The following is a 25186-nucleotide window of genomic DNA, read 5'->3' as shown; positions in this document are numbered from 1 at the left end:
CTACCTATAGAAAACTGCAGAAAGTTCCCAACTGTGGTAGAGGAAAAAAGAAAGAAAAAACCAGCTGCAATGAAAACTGACAAAGAAATCTAGCCTCTCTCCTTCCCAAGCATTTCTGAGCCACATAAAAGAACTGCTTTTTATGGCTGTTACTTCTGAACTTACAGTGCAAGCTTTAACCTTTCAGCCCTTGTCACTTGAACTCCACAACAAATTGCAACAGCTCTGAAGATAATGAAGTTGTTATATCTTTAAAATTTGTTTTCCCTTATTGTCTTTTGTTTTTCACTGTAACTTCTACTCAAACTGCATTTACTGTAAAGCTGACAACCTATGCACAGAAGATACCATGTGACTCAGCAGCATTGCTGTACTAATTTTCAGGAGTGTTCATTCTCTGTGCATTTCACTTGTGTCTGTGTCTCCCTGTTTTTCAGTTAATGCATTTGGAGTGCTATCTTAAAAACCATGTTGCACAGAGCAAATATGACAATGATTTTCCCTTAAAAGAGACATACCCTTTGATTTCTGAATTTCCATGCAGCTTCTGGATCCTCCAGAATGTGGCAATGGCTTTGTGGAAGATGGGGAGGAATGTGACTGTGGGACAATAGCGGTAAGTGCAATGTACTTTAAATTAGCAGCTAGAGTTGTCCAAGAGTTGGTCCTGCACATTGTTGCTGTTAATGATAATTGGAGGAAGACAAGCAGGGTGAAGGTCTTGTACCCAAGGATTCATAGTAATAGCTGCCTGTGCAGAATCAGACCTTCAAAGACGTGAAAGAAAGCATTTTCCTAGATGGAAACACTGGTCAATGCTCAGATGTAAGTATTTAATGGCTGACAATACAAACTTAGAAAAATTATTTTCTATCTTGCACAGGGAGCAGCAGCTTCATGCCCCACAAGTGCATGCCTTTTTCTGCCTCTAGGAGCCTAAAAGAATGAAGGAAAATTCATTTGGGTAATGTGCTAAGAAAAGAAGTGATAAGAGCTTGGGGTTCTTGTGCTATTCCCATGAATTCTGTTCTGTGTGTGTGTGTTCCTCAGGAGTGTGCCAGCGAAGGAGGGGAGTGCTGCAATACCTGCACCCTGACCGCGGGCTCCCAGTGCAGCAACGGGCTCTGCTGTCGGAAGTGCCGGGTAAGGGCAGTGACCTTCACTGCAGCAGCCTGGTGGGAATGCATCCAGGAGGCTGCAGGCACTACAGCACCTGTGTTTTCCCTTGTGGACCTTGTGATTACTCTTCTGAAAGCTTACCTTTTAAAACTGGCTGAAATCTGTTTTTTGTGAGGCTATACTGTCTTTTAGGCTTGGCTTTTTGGGGCAGGGACTGTCATCAAATGCAGAGGTAAATTGAATCCCTCCAGTTTCAGACAAGTTTGAATCAGGTTGAAGTTCTATGAGATCTTATGCAAGATTTATCCTTGCTTAAAGGATAAATTAACCATAAAGGTTTCATTAGGTGTCCTTGTTTTTCCACTATGAGAATGGTGAGGCACTGGAACAAGTTGCCTAGAGAAGCTGTGGATGCCCCATCCCTGGAAATGATCAAGGCCAGGTTGGACGGGTCTTTGAGCAAGTGGAAGGTGTTCTTGCCCATGGCAGTGGTGTTGGAGCTAGATGATCTTTAAGGTTCAACCCCAACCATTCTGTCATTCTGTGAATATGCAAGTCCTTATCCGTGTTCCCCTCCCAATGCCATACATGTTGCTCTGGATTTGTCCCATGAGACTGAATGGGAAAATCATACCACGGAGTGTCTGAGGGAAGGATGTAGTAAAAAACACAAAAGCGCAGCCAGCAGAATAACTCAGAAGGATTCATCTTAAACACACCTGACTTCAGTTTCAGTTTGGTCTGCCTGTGTCTCCTTATGTTTGGACTGACTGAAATCCCGTTGAGTAAAGGGAATCAAGCCCTATGTAAACTGTAAGTTATTCTTCTTGATACATCAGTAAATAGTAAAAGGAGGTTTAACCAGATCATGGCTGTAAGGGAGCCCTGCTAAATATGACTTCAAGTAGTTGTTTGTACTCAGTAATAAAGATAATTAGTATTAATGTAGTTAAAACTGTGGTGTGCTATGTGTGATATTTTTATCTTTGTCTGTGCACATTTGAGGGTTTCATCTCCTTAGGAGGATCATTAATAATAACTGTGGACCACATTCTTGACTTTGTGTTCATCCTAATGTTAAAAAAAGAAAAAGCACAGATCATGCTGGAACAGATTGCATTTCCCTAAGCACATTCCTTTTTTTAATGTAATAATAAATAAAAAATCAGCAAATTGCTGATTTGTGGGTGAATTTTTGCTCAAGAATCCAAGTCACATAGGCGCATTAAAGACTATCAGAACAAAACAAAGCTTTGTATACCTATTTTACTTTTTGCAAATGAGAAAAGGATTTATCTACTAACAGAGTGGCAAGGGCAAGTGAACAGGAAAGTAGAATTTTACAAAACATATATCCCTAGGAGGTGTTTATCAGGACAGCTCAAAAGACTGTATATGATAGTTCCCAAACTTGGGGTTAACTTCCCCTGTAATATCCTGCCTAAAAGCAGGAATGAAGGAGGGGCTGCAAGCAAGACATGGTAACTATACATCCCAGAATCCTGTAGTGTCTCTGACAATATTTGTGTCTGTCTGCATTTTTCCAGTGACTGGTAGAAAAAAGAAGCTGAGGGCTGAGAAAGTACCATAGTCTAGCTCTTCCACTGATGTGTGCCTGTTCACACCAGCTGTGGAGCTAGCCCTTGTCCCCTGAAAAATGTGTGTGCATGCAGATCCAAAAAAAAAAAAAGGAAAAAAATCACAGGCCTGCAAAATGAACTGGGTATCACAGTCTTAAGAAAACTTTGAGGAAAAATAAGGAGTCTGTAATATGTCCATGACCAGAAACACTAAAATTGACTCAAATGAGATGTCTTCCTTCTTTTCAAGGTCTTCAGACTTAGCACATAATTCTTTCAGCAAAATGTCTATATTAGGTCACTGGTACACTTATCATTGTTAAATATCCAGTCCCTTAGAAAATGGTGTCAAACTGTACAGAATTCAGTACATTTATTAATAGTTCCTGTTCTGCAACAACAATGAGGGATTAAAATAACCAAAGTGTCTGTATGTAGAGCTCTGTGGTGTTCTTCATCCCTAGAGAGAAGATCAGGATGACTCCTTCAGTTCTGTAAAGAAGAGTAAAATAGTCACAAAAAGGCACAGTGACCTGGTAGGATAATGCTGCCAGGCACTGCAGTATTGGCTTGGACACCCCCAGGGGTCCTCTGTCCCAGGAGAGCCTTCTTCAGCTCAGCCCCACAATCCATGCCCTTGGGATGGGGTGCCTCAGAGAGTGGTGCCACTCGCACCAGTAAATGGTTTGCATGGTGCAGCATACACACCAGGGAAAGGAGTCTTCCCACTTCAGTCAGCATGTGAACATTTCCCTTTTTTTTATTTTAGATAAAACTGTAAGGAAGCATTGCATTTAAGGTAAGATATGGAGAAACCAAGACACTAATTTTCTGTGCTTTTTTCTTCCAGTTTGAACCTAAAGGAGTTTTGTGTCGAGAAGCAGTGAATGATTGTGATATTGCAGAGAACTGCACAGGAAATTCCAGCCAGGTGATTTTTTTTATCTTCTATTCATGAGACAAAAAACCCCACTTGTAGTCTCAAAATCACTATAAATGTTCTGTATAGTATGGTGTATAAAAATTGCGTTAAATCTGTTGATGTTGAAAAAACCAGAATGATACTGAAATGATTTTTCATATGACTTTTGTTGTATACTTTGCTTTCCTGCTTGTCTGATCTATGATCTATTACTTATTTTCTCTTTCTATAGTGCTCTCCTAATATCCATAAAATGGATGGATATTCATGTGATAACAGACAGGTAATTAGGACTTCAGTTTGCTTTATATTCTTACTGCTGTTATAGATTGCTTTTTATAGATTTTGCTTTCAGAACTTTGGAAGTCACCTGGGACGGTTCTGCTAACATTCATGAGTTTTGCGTGCTAGTCATATTTTGAATGAAAAGAAGATAAAATCACATATTCATTGCCTCAATAGTTGCGTGTGACTAATCTTTATATTAAAGAAATACATATTTTGGAAAATAAAGTGATTTGAAATATTTTCTGTGCTTTTTTCTTTCTTTCTAGGGCATTTGCTTTGGAGGAAGGTGTAAAACCAGGGACCGGCAATGTAAATATATCTGGGGTGAAAGTAAGTGAATGTTTCTAGGTTGGTTGTAATACATGTGGCTTGAAAGACTATCTTAGCTGAAAAGAATTATGGAAGAGACATACTGAGAACTATTGAAAACATCTAGAACAGCATGTCTCTATCTTCCCCCATCATTTTGTCTTTCCATCCTCTTTTCCAGCTCTTTCTCTAGAGTTGGTTAATTTACTGGTGTTTGTTCTGAAATCTGAAACTTTAGTTCTCATTAATAACCATCTACAGAGCCTATACTAATGTTCATTAGTTTATTTCAGTGGCTTCTGGACATTTTTGACCAGTAAACTCTCATCAATCTGAATAAAATTTAATAGTCCTGTGGTGCCGTCATAAAGCTTTTAACTGGGCAGAGGACTGTGCAGAGTTTCATAGGCCACCTGCAGAACATGGTGTTTCAGTTCACAAACTGGGAAGCTCTGCTTGCTTTGACTGTGTAGCCCCATTTTCTCATGACATGGCTTTTCAAAGTCATCATCTTAGAAGAGATTTGTTTCTGTTTTTAGAAGTGACGGCTGCTGACAGGTACTGCTATGAGAAGCTGAATATTGAGGGGACTGAGAAAGGCAATTGTGGAAGAGACAAGGACTCTTGGATACAGTGCAATAAACAGTAAGTTGATGCATTTAGAAAGCTACAAGAATTAGGTTCTTACCCCTGACCCAGTTCTTTAGCTGGCATGAAGAGACTCAAAAATGCTCTCTTATGGATCAGACTTTTGGCCTTCTTCTGCAGTGCAAGAAAACCTGGAGAGAGCAGGCTGCCAAGAAGAGATGATCCCTGACAAAAAAGCACCATCTGAGCTTGGGAGAGCTTGGACCAAAAGTGGTCCTAGTACTCAGTGAGGGTTAGCAGTGCAGAGGAGAGCAGCCTTTGGTTTCACACAACTTGGTGTGGTCTTCATTTTTTATGCTGTGCCTTTGCATTGCTAAGTTGTGTTCACTTTTCATATTGTAACTTTCCAAGTATAGTCCTGCAAGTTGCTGCTTAAAGCATTTCTTCACATTCTGCATATGTGCAGTTGATTATTTCTGCCAATTTTTGAACCTTTCACAAATCCTTATCAAACTGTTTTTACAGACTTCTTCATTCTGTCCATGATGTTTGATTTCTAGTTCTGCCTACAGGTGAACTAATGTTCTTTCCCACTTTTTTAATGCAGATTTGGTAACTTCACTTCTGTTCCATTACAAATTCCTAAGTAAAAAATATTCAACAATATGGGAGATGTCAGACCCTGCTATTCTGTCAGTGCAAAAGTCTCCACACATGAATAGTGAGGTCTCTTCAGCAGCTGAATTAAACTTGGTGTCTATAGTTCCTTTACATATGTGTCCTATGAGAGTGTATTTAGAATCAGAGAACTCTTGCTCCTCTATGAACCAGTTACTGTATCTTAACAGATCATTAAATCCATTTGATGTGGTTTGTTCTTGACAGCTCCCTGCTTGTTATTACACAGGGTGTTTTTGATAATGCATTATAAAAACAGCGTTTTCCCAATCTAACTTCCAAGGAGAAGAATTTTCTTGGGAAACAGCATCATTTATAGGAATTATTGCCATTGGGAGAAAAGCAAGGAATAAAAAATAGATTACCAAGCAAATGGTCATATATTTGATTGTCCATTTTAATTGAATTTTATTTTTTATGAGTATCTGTTTATTCTTTCAATGCAGGGATGTGCTTTGTGGATACCTTCTGTGCTCCAATATATCCAGTGTGCCCAGACTTGGAGAACTTGATGGTGAAATCACAACATCAATCTTGCACTATGGAAAGATCTACAATTGCAGGTAACTGGAAATCCTGAAAAGAGAACAATCAATATTGTTGAATTCAATATTGTAGGAAAATAATTTTTCTCATTCCTGAGTGGAGAAAAACTGTTTCCATTAATTTTATTTCCTATTAACACATAACATTTCTTTCAGTTCAATCTTTGTAAAGCCTCAGAAAATTAACTGCCTGTGGGGTAGTTTTGCAGCCTCCTCAATAGTTAATTTTGCCTGTAGAGACGTAATGCTCTTTTCAGGCCCTGTGATTTTACATTCTTTCATATCTGCAGAGTACTTCATGTACCCAAAATACTTAAACGTATGCCTGCACTGCCGAAGTTAACCGGCAGCCTAATTCGCTGCTATACTGCAGCTGAATTCTACTTATGGATGTGGTGTGTTTTCATAGCTTCACACAACTGTAAGACGAAGTGATGTTCTAAACAAGTAAACTGAGTTTTATCTAACTCTAGCAGGAAAAATAGTGCATGTTTTCATGATTACATGTAGACGTAGATACACTGTTTTGGTTTGTTTCACGTTAGGCCCAGTGAGATCGCTAAGCCAATACTGAACCTTACCTGGTCGTGGGCATTGCGTAGCACAGAAACACCGGCAGCAGCCCAGGGCCCAGTTTCTCACGCAGTCCCATCTAATCACAGCACAAATCCCCAAAGTCCTCTCGGATTGTCTTGCAGTGGCGGCCACGTGAAGCTCGATGAGGACACAGACCTGGGCTATGTGGAGAACGGGACGCCGTGTGGGCCGGACATGGTGTGCCTGGACCACCGCTGCCTCCCCACCGAGGCCTTCAACTTCAGCACCTGCCCAGGCACCACAGACACCCAGATTTGTTCAGGACACGGCGTACGTTCTTGCACTCTTTAACGCTTTCTGGTGGTTTTGCTGAGTACCTGGCCTTGTGTAGTCTACTAGCTGGACCTTTCGAAAAGCTAGCAGTGTGATTCTAGAAGTCATAAAACAGGAGAAGTTTTTGAAAAGGAAAAGGGAAGGAGGCACATACGTAAATATAATGCACTCCAGTCAAGGCATCTTAAACAATGAGTCATAGTATGTATTAGTCTTACAGAAGCTTTATCAATCAATGTTTTTGCTATCACTTTTGCTAACTTGATTGATATTTCCTCAGGCAATGTGCTGGAGAATAAATACAAAGGTTTTATGAACTGAGAAACTTAGTTCTCTTCTAGAGACCCGTTATTTTAAATTCCCTCTTTACTACATAAATAGCCAAGGGGATTCATAAAGTTGTTGATGGAGTTGGATTTTGTGGCTGATAGTTCCTTTACTCTGGAAAAGAGGGCAGTGAGGTGGCTCTTGGCTAGTTTTTCTCTCGCTGTGCAGTCTGTGGCTTTGCTGTGGCCCTGGCGAGTCGTGTTGTCCTTCACACACGGTTTGACACCATGTCCAGGGCCCTGTGTCTGAACTGAAATCAAAGGAGTTGTTCTCTCATAACGTCTTTTGTCTTGTACACTGCATTAAAACATCCTTATTTATCTGAAATCATGCACTTCATCATATTTTGAAAAAAAGTCATTAAGGTCAGTCTCCCAAAGCAATTATAAATGTTTCTGTTATATATAGATTACATTAAAGTATGTGCTGAATAAACATTACATCTATTTATATAAAATATAATAGCAAATTTAATGCATTTATTTCTAACATATAAATTAAAAATTGCTAGATATTATAAATTATCTTGCATAATTTTGTGAGGTGTAAAATCATGGCTTTATCACTGTACCTATACTTGAGGTATTAATTATGGGAATGGATTAATAATCTGATTTTTTCTGAGCTACACTTTTGACTGCAGGTTTGTAGCAATGAAATAAAGTGTATCTGTGACCGATTCTGGGGAGGAGATGACTGCAGTTCTCACATCAAAGACGATCTATTTTTTGATAAAGATGCCATCAATAAAGGTATGTTGTTATAATTTTTATCAACAACTGAAAATGCTTGGATTTTAGGAAAGTTCTTTAAGCAAAACTAGGTCTCCTGCTCTTTCAGTTAGTACTCAACATGCTGCAGTATCAGGAGCCTCATTCCCCTCTCTTCCTCCCACAGCAGAAGCACTCAGTGTCTGTAAATGAAGCCTCAGACAATGCATCCTTGGGAACTGGTACCAGTCGGTCCAGGTCTATCATGATTGTCTCAATCATCTGAGTAGCCTTATTAGGCATATTGATAGATTAGGACAAGCAAAAGGTTATTGGGATATTCCATATCTAGATGGAAAGGTAATGCTTGACCTTTACATTTACTTCCAATTGACTGGAAATTTTTATTCAGCTTTAGTCTTGCATACAAAAGAAAGATATATTGTGGAAATATGAGCTTGTAAGTGTTGGTCATTAGAAATCCTTGTGGGTGGACATCTTCCAGAATCCTTCATTTGATTAATTTATTCAGCTATGGACGGGATCTGAGCAAAACCAAACAAGTAGTCACTTTATTCCATGGTAAACAGGTATTTGCTAGAGCAGGTTGTAAGGATGTAATCTACAGCAGTTTAATATAGATAATACTGTTTTCGCATGCCTGGCACAGGTTTCTCATGTAACAAACATTCAGTTAATGGAAACAGGCACAGAAGTCAAAGCTTGATTTATAAGTGATCTTTTTGTGTCCATGCTATGTTTCAGGTGTGTATCATGGGTTACAATTAATCAGCAGAGTGAAAATTATTCAAGCTGGTTTTTGAAAGATGGTGCGTTTACTGGTTTTGTGTATTTTTCTCCTAAAACCATGTATATCTTTCGTCTTTCTTGTGTTTCCAGGTGTGGTTAGCACAAATATAATTATAGGGGCTATTGCTGGCACCATTTTGGTGTTGGCTCTCGTTTTAGGAATAACTGGTTGGGGTTACAAGTAAGTACATTTTGTTCTTCTTTATAGAGTTTAAAAATATGTGTATTTCATCTGATAGCTAATTATCTTATGAAAAGAACATTTCAAAAATATATTAAAAAATCCAAATACAACAATATTTATACAGTAACTTTTTTATCATATCAACATTTTTCAAGCAATTCTTACATTTTTATGTTGTTTTAGAGAGCTTGATCCAATTTTGAAATTTATTTCTCATTTAGTAATTTGTTTTCTTTTTTTTAGATGATCAGATTATGATTTTACTGTATGTGACAAAGGAAATACAAGAACATGATATGATTAAATTATAAATGTTTCCTCATGATGAAGTAAATGTAGCAAGATTAGCTCTCAGTCAGTCAGCAAAGCATTTAACCATGGGCTTCCTTAAACAGATGATTATATTTAGTTGGTAACTTAACCTGAAATTAATGGAAGCACATTTTTTGGTAGGAAAGATATGCAATTTGCAAATAAGGCTCAAGTTCTCTCCTGGTGTTGAGCTGTCAGCGCCCACTGTGGGGGAAAATGGATTATATTAGCCTGATTAGTCTTTTTCAGTGTTAATTATTTTGCAATTTTCTTGTAAAAACTGAGGGATTTCTGTTTTTTCCTAGCAGTAAAAAAAAAGATTCAAGGCACTGACTTTTTGATCTGTGTTTGGATGAGACTGTCTCTTGAAGTCGTTTGCCCCTAGGTGCTTGTTGTGCTTGCAGGGCAGGGCAGGCTCAGCTGCCGGCAGTGCTCTGGCTGGGGCACAGCCCCAGTGGTTTGGCATAACCAAGCGACACAACCCCTGCTGGTTTGCCAGACTCAGGTAGGCTGAGGGCTGCTCACAAATACGTAAGGAAAGTAGCATTTGGAATAAAAACCATGAAGATGAGGATAGTGGAAAAGTAGGATATACTGTCTTGGTATATCACCCTTAGTTTCTGGCAGTATCTGAAAATCTGGACTTTTATTTTGAATAAAATTCTACAAGTTAAGGGCTCACTTTGAGATAATTTCTAGCCAATGGGATTAATTTTTGGAGGTTCAGGATAAGAGTGCACCTCTCACTATCAGCTTCACAGTGAACAGCCTTAAACCGACCACAAACAGCACTTGACACTCAGCACTGACTAGCCATCAACACAAATATATTTTTCTTGTTTATTCTGATGTAGTATATTTGTAAATATGCTTATTTCAGAAGTGATGTTGTAGAAATATTTTGTGCAAAAATTTCATTCTGTATACAGTGCTTTTCTTTTTACATTTTTTTGGTCTTATTGACCATTGTACCTGCATACTATAACCTCATTCTTCTTCTTTTCTCTTCTGTTTATATGGAAAGAAACTACAGAAGACAGAGGTATGTGATAAAAGTAGTGAAATGTATCTTAGAAGTCTCTGAAAATAGCTTTTCTTCTCTTTTGGTCATTTACATGCTATAGAAAATATAGAGATGGATTATCATATTTTAAATAATATATGAAATCAGTATTCTAAAATGTATTGCTTGAAATCCTGATTTCACTGGAGTCAGTAGAAAAAAATAATGGTTTTTATACTTCTGCAATAGACTGTTTTATTTAGGAAAACAGGAGAATATTTCCAATAAGAGAGACTGAAAATCAGCTATTAGAGATGCAAGTGTTCTTGGGAGGCTAAGAACTGAATAATTAATATTAACATGATGTTCAGGAGCCTTTTGAGACAAATTAATTCCTGGAGCTTCTTTGCAGTTAAAAATACAATGCAATTAAATTGCAGTGTGGACAAAGAGCCCATTCTTTCCCGTCACCCTGTTCAATTGATTCATAGCTAAAGCACAGTACTGGCTTCAGCACAGAGCTGAGCTTTCACCATTTCAAGCTTGTGGCCAAAAATAAACCATTTTCCTAGTGACTTGTGTTTGGCTCCTGGAAGACCACCTCCCTTTGATCAGGCATCTGCCTGGCAGATGGGTCTTGTGGGAAGGAGTAGGCCTCTTCCTCTCTCAGTCCTCAAGAGATAAGAGGATTTCTCAAATTCCCCTGTTTTCTGCCTGTACCATTGCCTTCTGGTCCAAGCTGCTGCTTTGTTTGTTGCTGCTACCTGTTGTGCTTGTTCTCCATTTCCCTTTGTGTAGTGCTTTCTCTGCCAGGCTCAAAATATTTGTAAAAAGTGGAAAAGCACTGTCAAGTGCTGGTTTTGTGCTACAGGGTCAGATAGGCCACAAGTACGGTGACAAGTAAAAGGCAACACTCCTGAAGTCAAGCCTTATGCAGAGGCTGGTGGGTAGGGAATGCCACCCAGCACAAGGGAGGCAGAATTTAAGGGTTTGGTGCTGCTTAGTGGAAACTGATGTATCTATAAAGGAGACTAACATGGCCATCAAGTCATTCTGCTGTGGATGTTTGAGTGTTGGCTGAGGACAGAGCAGACAAAAGCTCGAAACAGCAACAGAGTCCATCCCATGTATGTTTGCATTGGAATATTAGAGAATGTAACTTCTTTGGATATCTTAATCTCCAGAAATTAATTTATGGCCAGAGAGCTGTGAGTGTGCAGCCAGTCTGCAGCTGTGTTTGAGAGCACAGGCAGAGTGGAAACCAGCATAAGCTGAGGCTTCTGAAGGTAATGGAGGGCTCCATCATTTTAAAGATGAGAAAGATATTTAGTAACTAAATCTCCTTCATGCATGGAAAGAAGTTCTGTAGGCTGACTTCTAAATAGAATAGTTTTGGATGAGTACAAGGAGTGCAAGAAATGGAAAACCAGATACCCCCACCAGACTGTCCAGACCGTCCCTTTAATAAAAGAAAACTGTGATTGCTCCTTAAATAACAATGAGAACAAGACATTATAATATTTTTGAGCGTGACATAAGGATCATACTTGGTACTGATAAGCAATAGAAGCAAGTAAACTGAAAGGGGTAAGAAGAGCCAATTAGCAAGGATTCTGCCAGCTGGGATGGTGTGGCTTTAAAGGGCACAGCTACATGGGAGAAGTTATTTGTGATGGAGTAGCAAGAGAGCAGTTTGCTAGAGGAACCCTGGGGAGCAGAGGTGCCCACACTGAGCCAGCTCTGAACACACGCATGTGCCAGCTGAGGAATGGGACAAGAACTGAAACTCGAGAGGTGTTAGAAGATGGAGTGTGCAAGTACTGCATATCACTAGTGATTTATGTGCCATATAGTTGTATACTTTATGTACTTCAGAAGCATTAGAAATCCAGATATGGAATGGAGAGGTCCCAGTTTAGGTCTGTAGTTGGACACAATCTCAATGTGAATCAACCTGATAAATATGCATCTTAATTGGGGCAGACTGTAGCAAAAACATCTTGGAAAGTGTGAGGTTGAGTAAATACTGATGCTGGTATTATGAAATAGTCAACTATCAAAGTAACTACTTGTACTTGGGAGGATTTTTAAACCTGGTGGAACTATAGCTGGAATATTTGCATGGCAGGTATTCTCTGCTGGTGATGAATTCACCATCTGCAAAAACTTTGCATAACTTGACTAGAACTTTGTAATGCACAGATAGTTTTATGCACCATAACTGAGCTTCTAGTTCTGGAAAAGGATAAACTATTACATTACTTTTGTGTGTCGTGGCAGATTGAGTCTACTACTGTGGTAATCAGGAGTAGCTGAGAATCTCTGACACTGGTGTTAGCTCCATTACACAGGAAATAAATTAAAAAACTGTAGGTTTTTATCCTCCGGAGATTTAAGCAACTCAACAGGTTGCTACTCTTGAATTCAATCATGATCACAAAAGTTAAATGGGAAGCATCTACCTCAGAAGGAAAAAAGCATTCTCTTTTCCTGAGCTCCTCTTTGATGCATATACTCAGCTTAGGGGCTCAGTACTGGTGCTGCACCTGAGGGTGCTTTTTGCAACCAGCGTGATGAGTTATTTTAATTGTCTGGACTGGTTATCCAGTGCCTCAAGAATTGCTAACTGTTCACTTTGAAAACTGTGATCAGAGTTAACCAGTGAAATCTTCCTTGTTTTCCCTTTCCAAAACCACATAATCCACTTTTCTGCACATAACAGAAGTGTGCGGGAGTTTTCTCTCAGATGGCTGAATTATTTATTAATAGCCTTATTGTGTGTGGTTGACAGGTTTCCTCAAGGATTGCTATCCTTACCTCTTTCTTTTAAACTAATGTTTGTGCATGTTTATGTGCTTTCTACTTCCTGTCATGTTTTCTGACTCTCCGATGTTTATTACACTTCAGACAAATACCCCAGGGAGATTATGTAAAAAAGCCGGGAGAGGCCGACTCTTTTTATAGCGACATGCCTCCTGGAGTCAGCACAAACTCTGCATCTAGTTCTAAGAAGAGGTCTGCTTTTCTGTCGCATTTTCAGATTTCTACCTGTTCCATCACCCATTATTCCATTAGTCAGAACATTTCATTGTTTTGCAGCAGGTTTGATTCTTTCTTCTTTCTTTGTGGAATGTTAGAAATAGCATCCTTTCTGCTTTGATTACTGATTTTTCTCCTGGGTCCTAGTTGCTAATTATTATGATTAGGCTGGAATAAAAAAACTTTGCATTGTAAGCCAATTTTTGTTTAATGAAATTTTCATAATATCTCTGCTTGAGAATTGATTTCAAGGAGACTATAGTAACAATTGCTAGCTGAAAAAAATTAAATAAAACAACAACCCCTTTTTTAATCATAGTCATGTAATCAAAGAAAAGGAACATTGTCTTGCCTCAATAATAAACATAAAATGTTCAATATAAATGTTATTTTTATATCTTTATTTGTCAGTGTCATTAATCCGATGTGTTGATTTAGACTTCTGTTGTCTCATGTTAAAGATGATAGTGATTGCATTTTATTCCACTTACTAGACTAGTATACTAAGTGGTCATCAAGTGTTGGAAAATAATTCTACAAAAGCTTTCTGTAGTTGTCTGCTTGCTGTCATTAGATTAGAGAGAATTAGATTTTGCCCTTGGTGAGATTTCTCTAATTCCATTATTGTTCCAGTTGCCTAAAAAATCCAACATTGTAAAAGGGAAGATTCATTTAAAAGCATTGAGAGCCATTTGTAATTGCTAAGATCATGATGCTCACTGTTCCTCTGAAGTTAAAGATTCTTTATATGAAAAATCTCCAGCTAGCACTGTAAAACAGTTTATGAGAATCACTGTGTCCTACAGGAATTGACAGTCATGAACTGCTTCACATGAAAATTGCAGTTCTCAATTCTTGTCTCACTAAGCAGCCTACAACTGTGCAGTTGATGGAGCCATTTTCTTTGCTATTAATTCAATGGAAGTAAAGTGAAATGTATGGAAGGGACACATATGTAGTGACATTTGCTATTTTGGTATAGCAGCTTGATCTTACATACAACTTCATTCAGTTTGTTCTAATGGCTATATTATTAGGAAAACTCTGATTACTTAATTATCTCTAACTTTTAAATTCAGCTTTTTGTGTGGGTTGTTTTATTCAAGAACCAATCATTAATCTTAAATGATGCACTTTTTGTGTTGGAGAATCTTTTTTTAAATTTGGTTAAAATTCTGAAAAAAGTCTTGGGAAAGCAAGTTTTCATAGCTTTGTCTGTCAGGTTTAAATACCAGTTAAAATAAGTTATCTTTAAATGACAGTAATTTAATGTGTTTCTTTTTTCATGCAGTATCTGTGTTTCTTTTCATACTTCATTTATTTCATATGTCTCTCTTTATTATTTGTTCCAAAATGCTAATGGTTTCTAAGGTCTGTCTGTACTAGAGAGTTTTGTTGTTCCCACCACCAGTTGAGGTGTGTTGTGCCACTGTCAAGTCTGGAAAAGTAAGTCTGACAAATATCCCATTAACATTGTGATACAGCTGACATAGTCCTTCCATTTGAACTTCCAGAGTGCTACCTCCTCCCTTCCAAGTTGGTTTTGATTTGCTCTGTGTGCCGGTATGGATGGCATCTCTTGGGAGATGTTCGAGTGACGGGGCCATCAGCTGCCTGGGCTTCTCCATGCTGGAAAGCACTATGAAATATTAGTTGGTATTCAGAGGATGTTCAAGGATTAAGACATAACTTTATGATAACTATTTCTGTTATGAAATAGCAAACACCAAAACCATTATATAGCAAGACATTCCTGAACCTGAAAGAGACCTTCAGGAGGAAATGTTTGACAATCTGTCAGTGGATCTGTTGTTTCTCAGACCTTTCATGATGTGATAAAGTTTGAATTAATGGAACCCTGGGCTTACTTCAGTGTGGCTGTGATTAGCTTGAGCTTCTGGAAACTGAAGAGCATCTCTCAGATGCCTCCAAAGAAAGCAGGGACTGAAAAATTTGAGTATCCAGAACTTTAAAACTACAGAAATAGTTCCTTTAAGCAAGACTTTGTAATAAGTAAGCCATTATGAATATTTCAACTTCCTCTTCTCTTTTGGAAATAGTTATAGATCTCACGGCAAACAGCTGAGCAGCAGCTCTAGTTCAACAAGAGGAAGCCTGTTGCAAAACCCCACATGTTGGACATTGCCACGTACATCTCTAGCTCTTAGAGGGAATATAAGAGGAAGGAAAAAACAGTTTGCACCAAGCATCTAGATAAGAAGACTATTTTTGGCTTTGAGTTTAGCATTAGAAGTATATACTGCAGCAATTGGCTGATGAAGTATAAACGTTCAAAATTAGCAAAAATGAGACAGAGTTACCTCTCCCCTGGCACTACCAGCTCAGGGTGGGAGGATGCTCGTCACAAACTCCTGAGCCTGAGACTGGTAGCAGTGGGGTGAGGGAAGCTGTCCTGGCTTTTCTGCAGCAGCATAAGGAAGGAGTGGGCAGCCTGCAGGTGGGATGTGCTTGACTGTGAGATGAAAAAGCCTTGAAGCGAGCACAGTTGTAAGAGCGTCTTCCATCTAGGAACTGAGGCAGAGCTGCAAATCCAAAGGAAATCTGGTGTGCAGTGGTGCTTGCGTATTCCACGGCAGACAAGTGAGAAAGCAGTGCTGATGCCTGGCTCTTGAATGTGGGCACATGGAACCACTGCAGGGATAGCTGCAAGGCTTAACTGCAGTGTTTAATCAGAAATCTTAGATGCTCTGCTAGTGCAGACAGACCTTAGGCTGTGTTTTGTCACTGGCCTTGGGAATGTGACCAAACTGCTGAGCTAACATTACTGTGAGACAATACCCTTAACAATAACCGCATCTGAGCCCTCCTATTCCAGGTCAAATGGATTATCTCATTCCTGGAGTGAAAGGATTCCAGACACAAAACATATTTCAGACATTTGTGAAAATGGGAGGCCTAGGAGTAATTCTTGGCAAGGTAAGTGTGAACTGCTGTGCTGGCCACAGTGGAAACCAGCCTCTGGACCACGGCTGCTCTGCTGAAGGTTTAGCAGATCTTAGGACAGCAGCATGACTCCTTGAAATTGTGCTAATTGTTATTAACTTGGAATTAGGACTTAGCAGCACCCTGCTAAATAACTGCCCTTTTTGCACAGTGCTTTGTCACAAAGAAATTACACTTAATTTCTCCCTCCAGTGTAAGCTAACATGAAAAAGAGAAAGAAATCTATTCACTATTGCCAATTTCTGTGATTTTATCAGGCAGTGTTTAGTGTTTTTCTTGAAGTGTAGTGATTTTGTCAAATAACAGCTGAAATAAAGAAGTTCTTTGCTCTGCACTGTTGCAGCAAAAACTAGAGAAAGGTAACCTAAGTGTCTGAGGTAAATCTAGAGGAACAGACCTGTGAGATTTAAATGATTAAAGTTAAAGGTAGCAACTCTTTTGCTATGGATGCAAAAAAAAAAATATACAGTTTGGCATGGGACAGGTGAGTTTCAAGTTGTTTTACTGTCTTTGTCCTTTGATTTCTTTCAGGTAATATAGGAGGAAACAGAAAGAAAGTCAGAGGCAAAAGATTTAGGCCACGGTCTAATTCAACTGAGTAAGTCTGAATTTAAAAAAGCAAAGCCAAAAAAGTAGAGTTTTCATATTTGTGTTTTGTAGATGGAAATTAAGAGTACTGAAAAGCAGACAGCTGCATTTTTACTCTGTGGCCCATTCCGATTGCTGACTAATAATCTGGTAAATGGTTTGGCTAATGTATTTCAACCTCTTTTTATGCATTCTTTAAAAATTAACTATTAATTTTCTTTTTTTATGTAGGCTTCCTCACAGTCGTTCCCATAGCAATTCCCAATGATGGTGGCAGCCTGCACCATCACTGCAGGCTTTTGTCTACAGTATACTGCCATTGCTGAGTGTATCCTGGTTCAATATTGCGTTTCTGATAACCTGACTGTTTCCTACCCTTGTCTTCGCCTTGGGTTGGGCCACTGCAGAGTTAGAGATTTACCTTCCTGGAGGTTTTAGGAGAGGTATCTGTCAGCCTTGAGAGTACCTTGAAGCTTGCCATTGTAAGCCTTATACAGCCAGCCTTGAGGGAGCCCCGCAATAAATGGGTAATTAAAGTATCTACGAAGTGACTGATCCCCAGACTTTTCCACTATGGCTTAGAGTTGCTGGCTTATTGATTTTTTGGTTACATTTCCTGAAGAGTCCATGTGTGCAGTGCTCCCCACACAGAAAGAGTCTTTCTTATGTACTTACACCTGTTAGTTCAGGCCCCTATTGTGAATGAGCGGTGAATGGCTGGAAACCTCTGGGCTTGTCAAAAGCACTGGCCTGCTCTTATAGCACTTACACCCCACATGAATGGCCCCTTCTTTGACCACAATGGCAGTGCCAGTGTCCTTCCCCACATCATGACTACTAACTTTGCACCTTGATGGGCAGATGGGCTTGATACCAACCCTGCTGGAAGTTAATAATGCTAACTGCTCTCTGGGCCCCATTTTCTTTGGTTTGGGGATTTTGAGTTTGTTGTGAAACTTTCCTTCCGCCTACAGTGCCCTGTCTTGAGGTGAGTAGGCTCAGAAGGGGCCTTTTCATAGAGAAAACCCTGTTACAAATTACAGAAATAATACTTCGATGCACATTGCAATTGTAACATTGCATGGTCAAAATGGCATCATGGAATCAGAAATTTTAGCCCTTGGAGGAGTTTATCTCAAGAGACTCTGTGCTCTTTGTATTTGTGCTGATAAACTCTTACTGAAATGTTATTTTGCTCATTTTCTTTCCTCTTTGCATGAGATAGTTTGATAAAATCAAATTAGCCTGGCCAAACTGCCAAAAACACAAATGAGATTTGCTCTGGGACCTTTGGAGCATTAAATAAGCAGGCAGGCAGATAAAGATATTATGATTCGAAAATCTTTTTCCCTGTATATTTGTTTCTCTTTTAAAGGTTTCCACCTAATTCTCTGCTTGTTGCTGCTTGTTATGGTGGTCTCTCAAACCAGCAGCAGCCCTGATGCTACAGGGAGGAGGCTTGTACTTCCCAAGGGCCATGCAGCAACCTTTTGGGGATGAAGCACAGTGTGTGTGTTCCTGGGAGAGGCCTGCCAGGCGGGAAAATACTCTTTCTCCTGATCAGGTCTATCCTGGCTGCACAGGCCTGAATGGCTTGTCTGAGTCTCCTTGGCAGTCGTGTCACCAGCTGGAGAGAGAGCTCCCATGGAATGATCCACGTGCTGCGTCAGTTCAGTGGGGGATGGAGAGAACTGCCAGGGCTATTGGAGGGCAATCATCTCTCTGGTTAGAGGGACAGCTTGTTTTGCAAGGAGAGAAAATGGGCTGAAAATGAAAAAAAAGCGCCCCAGCTTCTTTGAGGATGTTGCAGAATACAGGGAGGCTTTTCCCAGACCAGATTACCTTTCTGCCTTGTCTGGGAAATACAGAATAATATTGAAATCTGTTTTGAACCAGTACTTAGAAAGTCTGCCCGTGTGGCCCGTAGGAGTCCCATAAAACATACTTGTTGAGATGGAAGAAAAAGGATAACAGTGTTGGTCTCCTATAATTAGTAGACTGTAGTTAAACATTATAAAATTGGGTCTATTAATGCCATGCCTTGTGCAGAATTCAATTTTTTTTAAAGCAGGAGCACACTAGTATGGTTGCCTACAAAGATACTTGTATGCATGTGTCTGCAGTAACTGCCCACATCATGCACAGGGTTTTTTTTGTATAGCATCAAATAAAATGGTGCAAATCATTTAAGCAAAATTTTTTAAGGACTGAGCAAGGTTTGAAGCTTGCAGCCCTCACAAGCAGCACTGACAGGGAGTTGCAAATACTTTGGGCAGCTCCTGAAAAAAGTCCTGTTCACACCTTTGCATGAACCTTGGACCTAATATATATGAACAAGGCTTATGCTAAGCAGAGAGCTCTGAGGAGACTGCTGAAGATATTTTGGGACATCTTTAATTATTTTTGGATGTTTTATAACAAAATAATTATTCTTTACTAAAGGCAAGTTATTCTTTACATGTGGAAGGAATGCCAACAGGCATTTTCAGAAACATGGCTGATGAAATGGCCTGATAAATAATTATCTATTAAAATCAATTAGAATTATCAGGAATGATGAGACTTTTTTGAGTAAGTTGACAGTTTAATTGGGAGCTTGTGTTAAAACAGGTCCCAGGAACAGATAGCAATTCAGACCTTTGTTGATTTGCACTGCTTTTCCTATAAGCATTTGTCTTCCTCGTTGTTATAACTGATACAATCGTCTTTGGTTTAGACTTTCTATTATATATTGTCTTTTTGCAGCCGGGTAACCCATGCATCTGAGCCTGGGCTTTCTCTCGCCCACCAAATCCCTGCCCAAGGCATAAGCCCAGGGGGTTCTGACCACCCCCAAACAGGGAGTCGGGATCACAGGTCAGTCTCACCTGCCCCTGCATTCTGGGCTGCCATGTTATCCCGTGAAAAGTCCCTTCCCTAGTATACGATAGTTTCACTGCGGCAAAACACCGTGACTGCTTGGAGGTGCTCCTGCTGATGCAGCGCTAGCTACCCTTCCTCCTCGCCAGCCTGAGGAGTATAAATACTCTTGAGCCCAGGTCTTTTGCCTTGTTGCATGTTGCGCTACGAGCCAAATTGAGCTGTCGGTCTAGCTCTAGGCTTATGCGTAAGGACACCTTGTTTCAAAACAGGATTTCTCACTCAAAGGAAATGCGGATTCTGGTCATTACTAATGAACAAGTGGCCAGAAAGTTCAGCCTGAGGGCTTTCCAATTGTGTCATGTAGTGGTCTGCAGTAACTTGAGTTTAAACCTTTTTGTAACAGAGGAATTGAGGTGGTGAATGATGGTCTGTAATACACCCAGACCCAGGAAACCCTGCAACGTGGTTGTGCAAATTTGCATGCTTTGATAGCACCTTACACTGTTTTCTAATACAGGAAGCCAGATTGGGAGTGTTTCATGGTTACCAAAACACGCTTTCAAATGAAAAAACTCAAGTTTAAAATATTGCGGCAGGTACAAGAAAACGTACAATTAAAGCTTAAGCAGAAGTTCCTGGTGACGCTGGCATCAGCCTGTTGCTTCACTTGTGCTTCATCTGCTTTGCTGAGCTACCACTTTTGATGTTTTCTTCCTCTAAGACCCCAAGCTGGAAAGCATAAAGCACTCCCGATTCCTGATAAATAAGCGAGCTGAAGAAGCTACTTAGAAGCACTTGTGGCTGAGGGCAAATACTTTCTGAGAGCTGTGGCTGTGCTTGCGTGGGGCGGGGAGGAGACGTTCCAGAGCAAAAAAGGAGCAAAAGAAGTTGAAAAAGCGCTGCTGCTTTTGTTGTCATCGTTGTTTGAAATATGGAGGGGGTTGAATGACATGATTTGGCCCAACTTTTATTCATCACAGCAATCCCTTGCAAGACCTGTTCCCATGTGTGAGGTCAATGGAGTCACTCCCATAAATAAGGGTGGCAAGAACTGGACTAGAAGTATCAAAAATAACTTAAAAAGGAATTTTCTTACCCATTTTACTTGGTTAAAATTTGTTTCCTATTTCATTGTTCTAGATTCTATGGTATAAAGATGGCGATCACAAATAATCTGATTGTTGCCGTACATTTGTAACAAGAACAAAGTTTAAATTGGTCCAGGCAGACTCCTATTTTCTGCATCATCCTTTTTTGTTGATGTGACAAAGGGGGAGGAATTTGCTTATCTTGTTATTGGGAAAAATTTGTTACAAAAAAGTTTTCTTCTTCCCTGGTAATTTCTTGTCAGATAATTAAACATAATCTTTATTTCATTATTTTCATGTAACTAATACGAGAATGCAAGTCAGACTTTTTTCCTAAAAAATGTGGTTTTGGTGTTGATATTGCTTCTGTAAAATGTGAGATAACTCTGCAACCCACCTCCATTAAAGCCAAACTAAGTGAACATTGAAAATTCAGAGGGTTGTTTGCCTGTAAGTGTAAAAATTGTCACTATAGTGCCAAAAAATTCAAATCTTTTAACACAATGAGGCTGAAATTCATTCCTGTAAAAAGGGTCAAGTCCAAGATTCTGTGTGTCTTTGGCCATTATCTTGCAATTTGTCTAGACGGGTGCAAAAGGGTGTCTTTGGCAAGCAAACTTCATGATTGAATCCAAAATGTCTCTTCATCCTTATTTTGAGATCATGAGGGAGTTCAAACCATGAGCTTAATGCTGGCCCTCTGCATAGGAGTGAATTTTACCCTTAAGACATTAAATGAATGGTGTATCCCAAAGAGTTTCCAGAGTAATCAAACATATGAGTCTTGTTGTAGGTCAGATTTTCTCATGCAGTTGTACACGTTGCCTAGTCCTCACCCAAATCCATACTGATTTATTTGCCATATTCACTTGCATTTTGGGGATGAAGACATCCTTGCTAAGCTTGTGCTGTGTGTTCTCAGATTTTCTATTCTTGTTCTGCTTTCTCTGTTCCTTCCATTGCTTTCTGCAGGTATTTAAACCCATGGTTCAAAAGAGAATATAATGTAGCTAAGTGGGTAGAAGATGTGAATAAAAACACAGAAGGACCATACTTTAGGTATTATGTAAATTAATTCTATAATTCTCATTTTTTTAGAGCTGTTCCAGCATATACAAATATCTTGGGACTCCTACCTTGTATAAATCAATACAAGTTACTTAGGTGCAAAGGGCCCCTCTTCTTTTGCTGCATTTTGATGTCTGTTTTTGGCTTCATGTGCAATTTACAATTCTTTTTCTGAATGTTTTAATGAAGCCATTGAAAAGGGTGTGTGTAGTGCATGCGTTCCCACCATCATCTATAGCTTGTAGTAGCTTTCTCATCATTTTATGCCAAATAGTGTTTTATGGGCATGAGACATATTTATCACTAATAAAGTAGTATTAACTTAAATAGAATGTTGATTTGTTGAAGCAAGTGGTTTCATAACACATTGACTCTACCTACTGTCTTATATAGTGCATACTAAAATTTAAATGAAAAAAGAATGAAAATATAGTGGTATTTTACCCTCAGCCTGCAATGAAATAATTTATATATTGTAATTGGAAAATTAAATGTATGAGAATATACTCTGTGCTCTATTTGTCAAGCTGCTAATTAATCTGTTACAAGTGAGGTAGGGTTCAGCCAAATATATCACTTGTTTTGAAAGGGAAAAGTGTGATACATCTGATACATTCCAAGTTTCAGAGAAAAAGCATGCATGAGGCTGGGCCCCTGTTGGACGTGAATCAAGACACTGAAAATGTTTCAGTAGATTCCCAAAAGACACAATCCCACAGCTGAGACAGATCTCTGTATCAGCTGAAAAAATGAAAATGAAAAAAAAATAGGAGAGAATGGAAGACAATTTATGACAAATAACATAAAACATGAACAAAATCCATGAAACTGTAAGCTGACATATCAAAAATGAAGATAGTTACAGAAACATAAATCAAAAGAATAATAAGCAAAATCTTCAGCCAAAACAGTGAAGAATGGTAAGAACAAGTAAATAGAATGTTAATAATTTTCCTACACAAGTAGACCTAATGATAGTGCAACAGGGCAGAAACACTAAATGTGTGCAGTGTGTATTTGGGGAAAAAAATGTGATGGGAGTTGTATTACAAGGTACTAATGAAACACTTTAATTCCAGTAGTAACACTGGCAGATATTAAATGTCAGGGTAGGAATTTAGTAATCTTTAGAACTAAAAATGTCCCAAAGTCTTAAAACACCATAAAATTGTTACTTTTTAAAACCATTTGTGTTTGTTTTCAACACCTCATAAATCACAGACAGAGTAAGCTACAGAAAATGTTCCCAGTGAACGAATAGGAAAAATGAGTAAACTTTAGCCTATCAGCCCTGATCTCAGTCCTGAAAAGGAGAAAATATCCCAAATGCAAGAATCCAAGGCTTACAGGAGGTTGATGTGGTTGTACCAGTTGGTATCAGACAGGTCTCTTGGTACTCGGGCATTCTGTCAGGGAGTATTTTGAGTCTGGTTGTTTCAGCGCTGGGATACAGGGTCCAGTTCTGGTGTCTGCAGTTCAGCAAGCATGTTCTAGAACTGGGGAGATTTAAGCCCAGAAAAGCCATAGAAAAGACTGCAGAGCCTCAGGCTATTCAGTTTAATGGAGCAGCTGAACACTTTCCAGATCATGAAGTCCACATCACTGTAGCAAATTAAGACTGATAATGACCAAAGGTCACTGGAAGCTGAAATTAGGCAAACTCATATAAGAAGTGAGATGCATTTTATTACCAAAACTTTTTCTATGAATAGCCTCTTGACTTTCATTGTTCAGACAAGGTCAAGAGTTGCCCACCATAACATAACCCACAGCTGTTTTTCAGGGTTTTTGTATCAGAAGCCCCATGGTAGCCATAAGCAAAGACATTGATGGAATATGAAGATAGCCCTATTTAAAAATAGGTTACTTTAAATGGTTTAGTTAAACAGGTTTAAAAATCTGTTTGCACACTCATAATTTGGTTTTCATTTTTTAATATCAGTATATTTTTATTTAGTAACTAGATAAAATGGATGGGAGGGTACCCTGCCCCTGAGGGTATTCAGCTGTTACACTGAATGAGTCACATTTCTAATTGTATTTGAGATAAATCTAGTCTTTTTGGCATGTAGATGAGAATTAAGTTGACCCAAGTGAGTTTTAAGGGCTATATATCAGCAGAGATGAAACGTAAATCATATTTTTGCACCATAGAAACTTCTAATCACTGCCTGCAGCAGTGAAAATCAGAGAGCAACTAGAATAAATTTAGAAATCTGTATTGTCCTAATTAAATGAGGTAATCATGGGGAAGTATTCTGCAGAGCCATTATGGAAGGCAAAGGATCAGATCTCCTGAGATGAGTTGCTGTGGGTTTAAGAGAGGTTGAACTAACAGTTTCTCCTCAAAAATCAGATACAGTTTTGCTTAATGATAGCATGGACAGGAAAAGACTTTTTAAAAATGGTGTGTCAGAACATCTTGTGGCTGGGTTTTGAGCCTGGGCCTGTGAAGTGATCCACAAACAGAATTAAACAGATCTTACTTGATAAACTAGAAAGTCAGGCTGAAGTCAAACTGTCCAGCTAGTACTATATTTTATGAGTTTAGAGTCCCAGGATATTGCTAGGAATGTTGCAGATTTTCAGAAAATAGAGATATTCGTCATCACCAAGATTTTCTCCATTTACTTAAAAAACCCTGTATGAAGTGTAATTTGTCCCTCTAACACCTGATTTCCTAATAATTTTTTCTAGTCTACAAGGTTATTTCTATATAATTACTATTTATTAATGATAGAAATAAAAGTGGCTGGTGTCTCTGGCACCAGAAAACTCCCAAGTGCGGGATTCCCATCTGTAAGAAAATAAGATCTGTGAAGAAATCTCTCATTTCCCTGCTCAAAGTCTAGTCTTGATTTTAATTTTGTGTACCAGGGTATAACCACATAACCTCAGCAATAAAATCAGGCAGGAAGCTTCTCCCTGATTTTATCTTTGCTGTAAGGGATGTTATTTTATGAATGTGCTGCTACTGCTTATTCTTGGTACTGCCAATCACAATGCCCCCTGCACAGGCTGACCTTGTAAAATATGGTTAAGGATTACTCAGAATTCTCACTGAATTTGAAAGACTTGATGGAGCCATAATGGAATCAGAAAACAAACTGCCAGAAGCCCCAAATATGGCATTTCTGTAGATAATTATAAACAAAAAAGACTATAAAGCACCTTCTAAAGCATTGAACTGCCTACATTTGATTTAATGCAACTATTTACAATGAGTTATATTTTATGAGAGTTATTTAAATACAAAAGTAGTTTACAAACAAAGGGTTTTTTTAGATGGAGACTCAGAGCACATAATGGAAAATGGACTTGCCATATCAGAA

General features: G+C 38.9%; 1 protein-coding gene across 1 annotated transcript in view; it reads left to right on the top strand.

Annotated features, from left to right (window-relative positions):
• The window catches only part of ADAM22 (ADAM metallopeptidase domain 22), a 132839-nt gene that overhangs the window by 94852 nt on the left and 12801 nt on the right, over positions 1–25186 (top strand). Inside the window, exons 15-29 of the mRNA XM_040062556.2 lie at positions 545–616; positions 1051–1143; positions 3550–3630; positions 3854–3904; positions 4176–4239; positions 4758–4863; positions 5931–6047; positions 6728–6896; positions 7870–7978; positions 8837–8927; positions 10267–10284; positions 13153–13260; positions 16121–16221; positions 16780–16846; positions 21759–21845. Coding sequence (XP_039918490.1) covers positions 545–616; positions 1051–1143; positions 3550–3630; positions 3854–3904; positions 4176–4239; positions 4758–4863; positions 5931–6047; positions 6728–6896; positions 7870–7978; positions 8837–8927; positions 10267–10284; positions 13153–13260; positions 16121–16221; positions 16780–16846; positions 21759–21845 — 1334 coding nt within the window. The remainder of the gene's footprint in view (positions 1–544; positions 617–1050; positions 1144–3549; positions 3631–3853; positions 3905–4175; positions 4240–4757; positions 4864–5930; positions 6048–6727; positions 6897–7869; positions 7979–8836; positions 8928–10266; positions 10285–13152; positions 13261–16120; positions 16222–16779; positions 16847–21758; positions 21846–25186) is intronic.

Source organism: Hirundo rustica, chromosome 1 (assembly GCF_015227805.2).
Source record: "Hirundo rustica isolate bHirRus1 chromosome 1, bHirRus1.pri.v3, whole genome shotgun sequence".
Taxonomy (NCBI): domain Eukaryota; kingdom Metazoa; phylum Chordata; class Aves; order Passeriformes; family Hirundinidae; genus Hirundo; species Hirundo rustica.
Note: the sequence above shows the minus strand (reverse complement) of the source record. Positions and strands in the feature narration are given on the sequence as shown.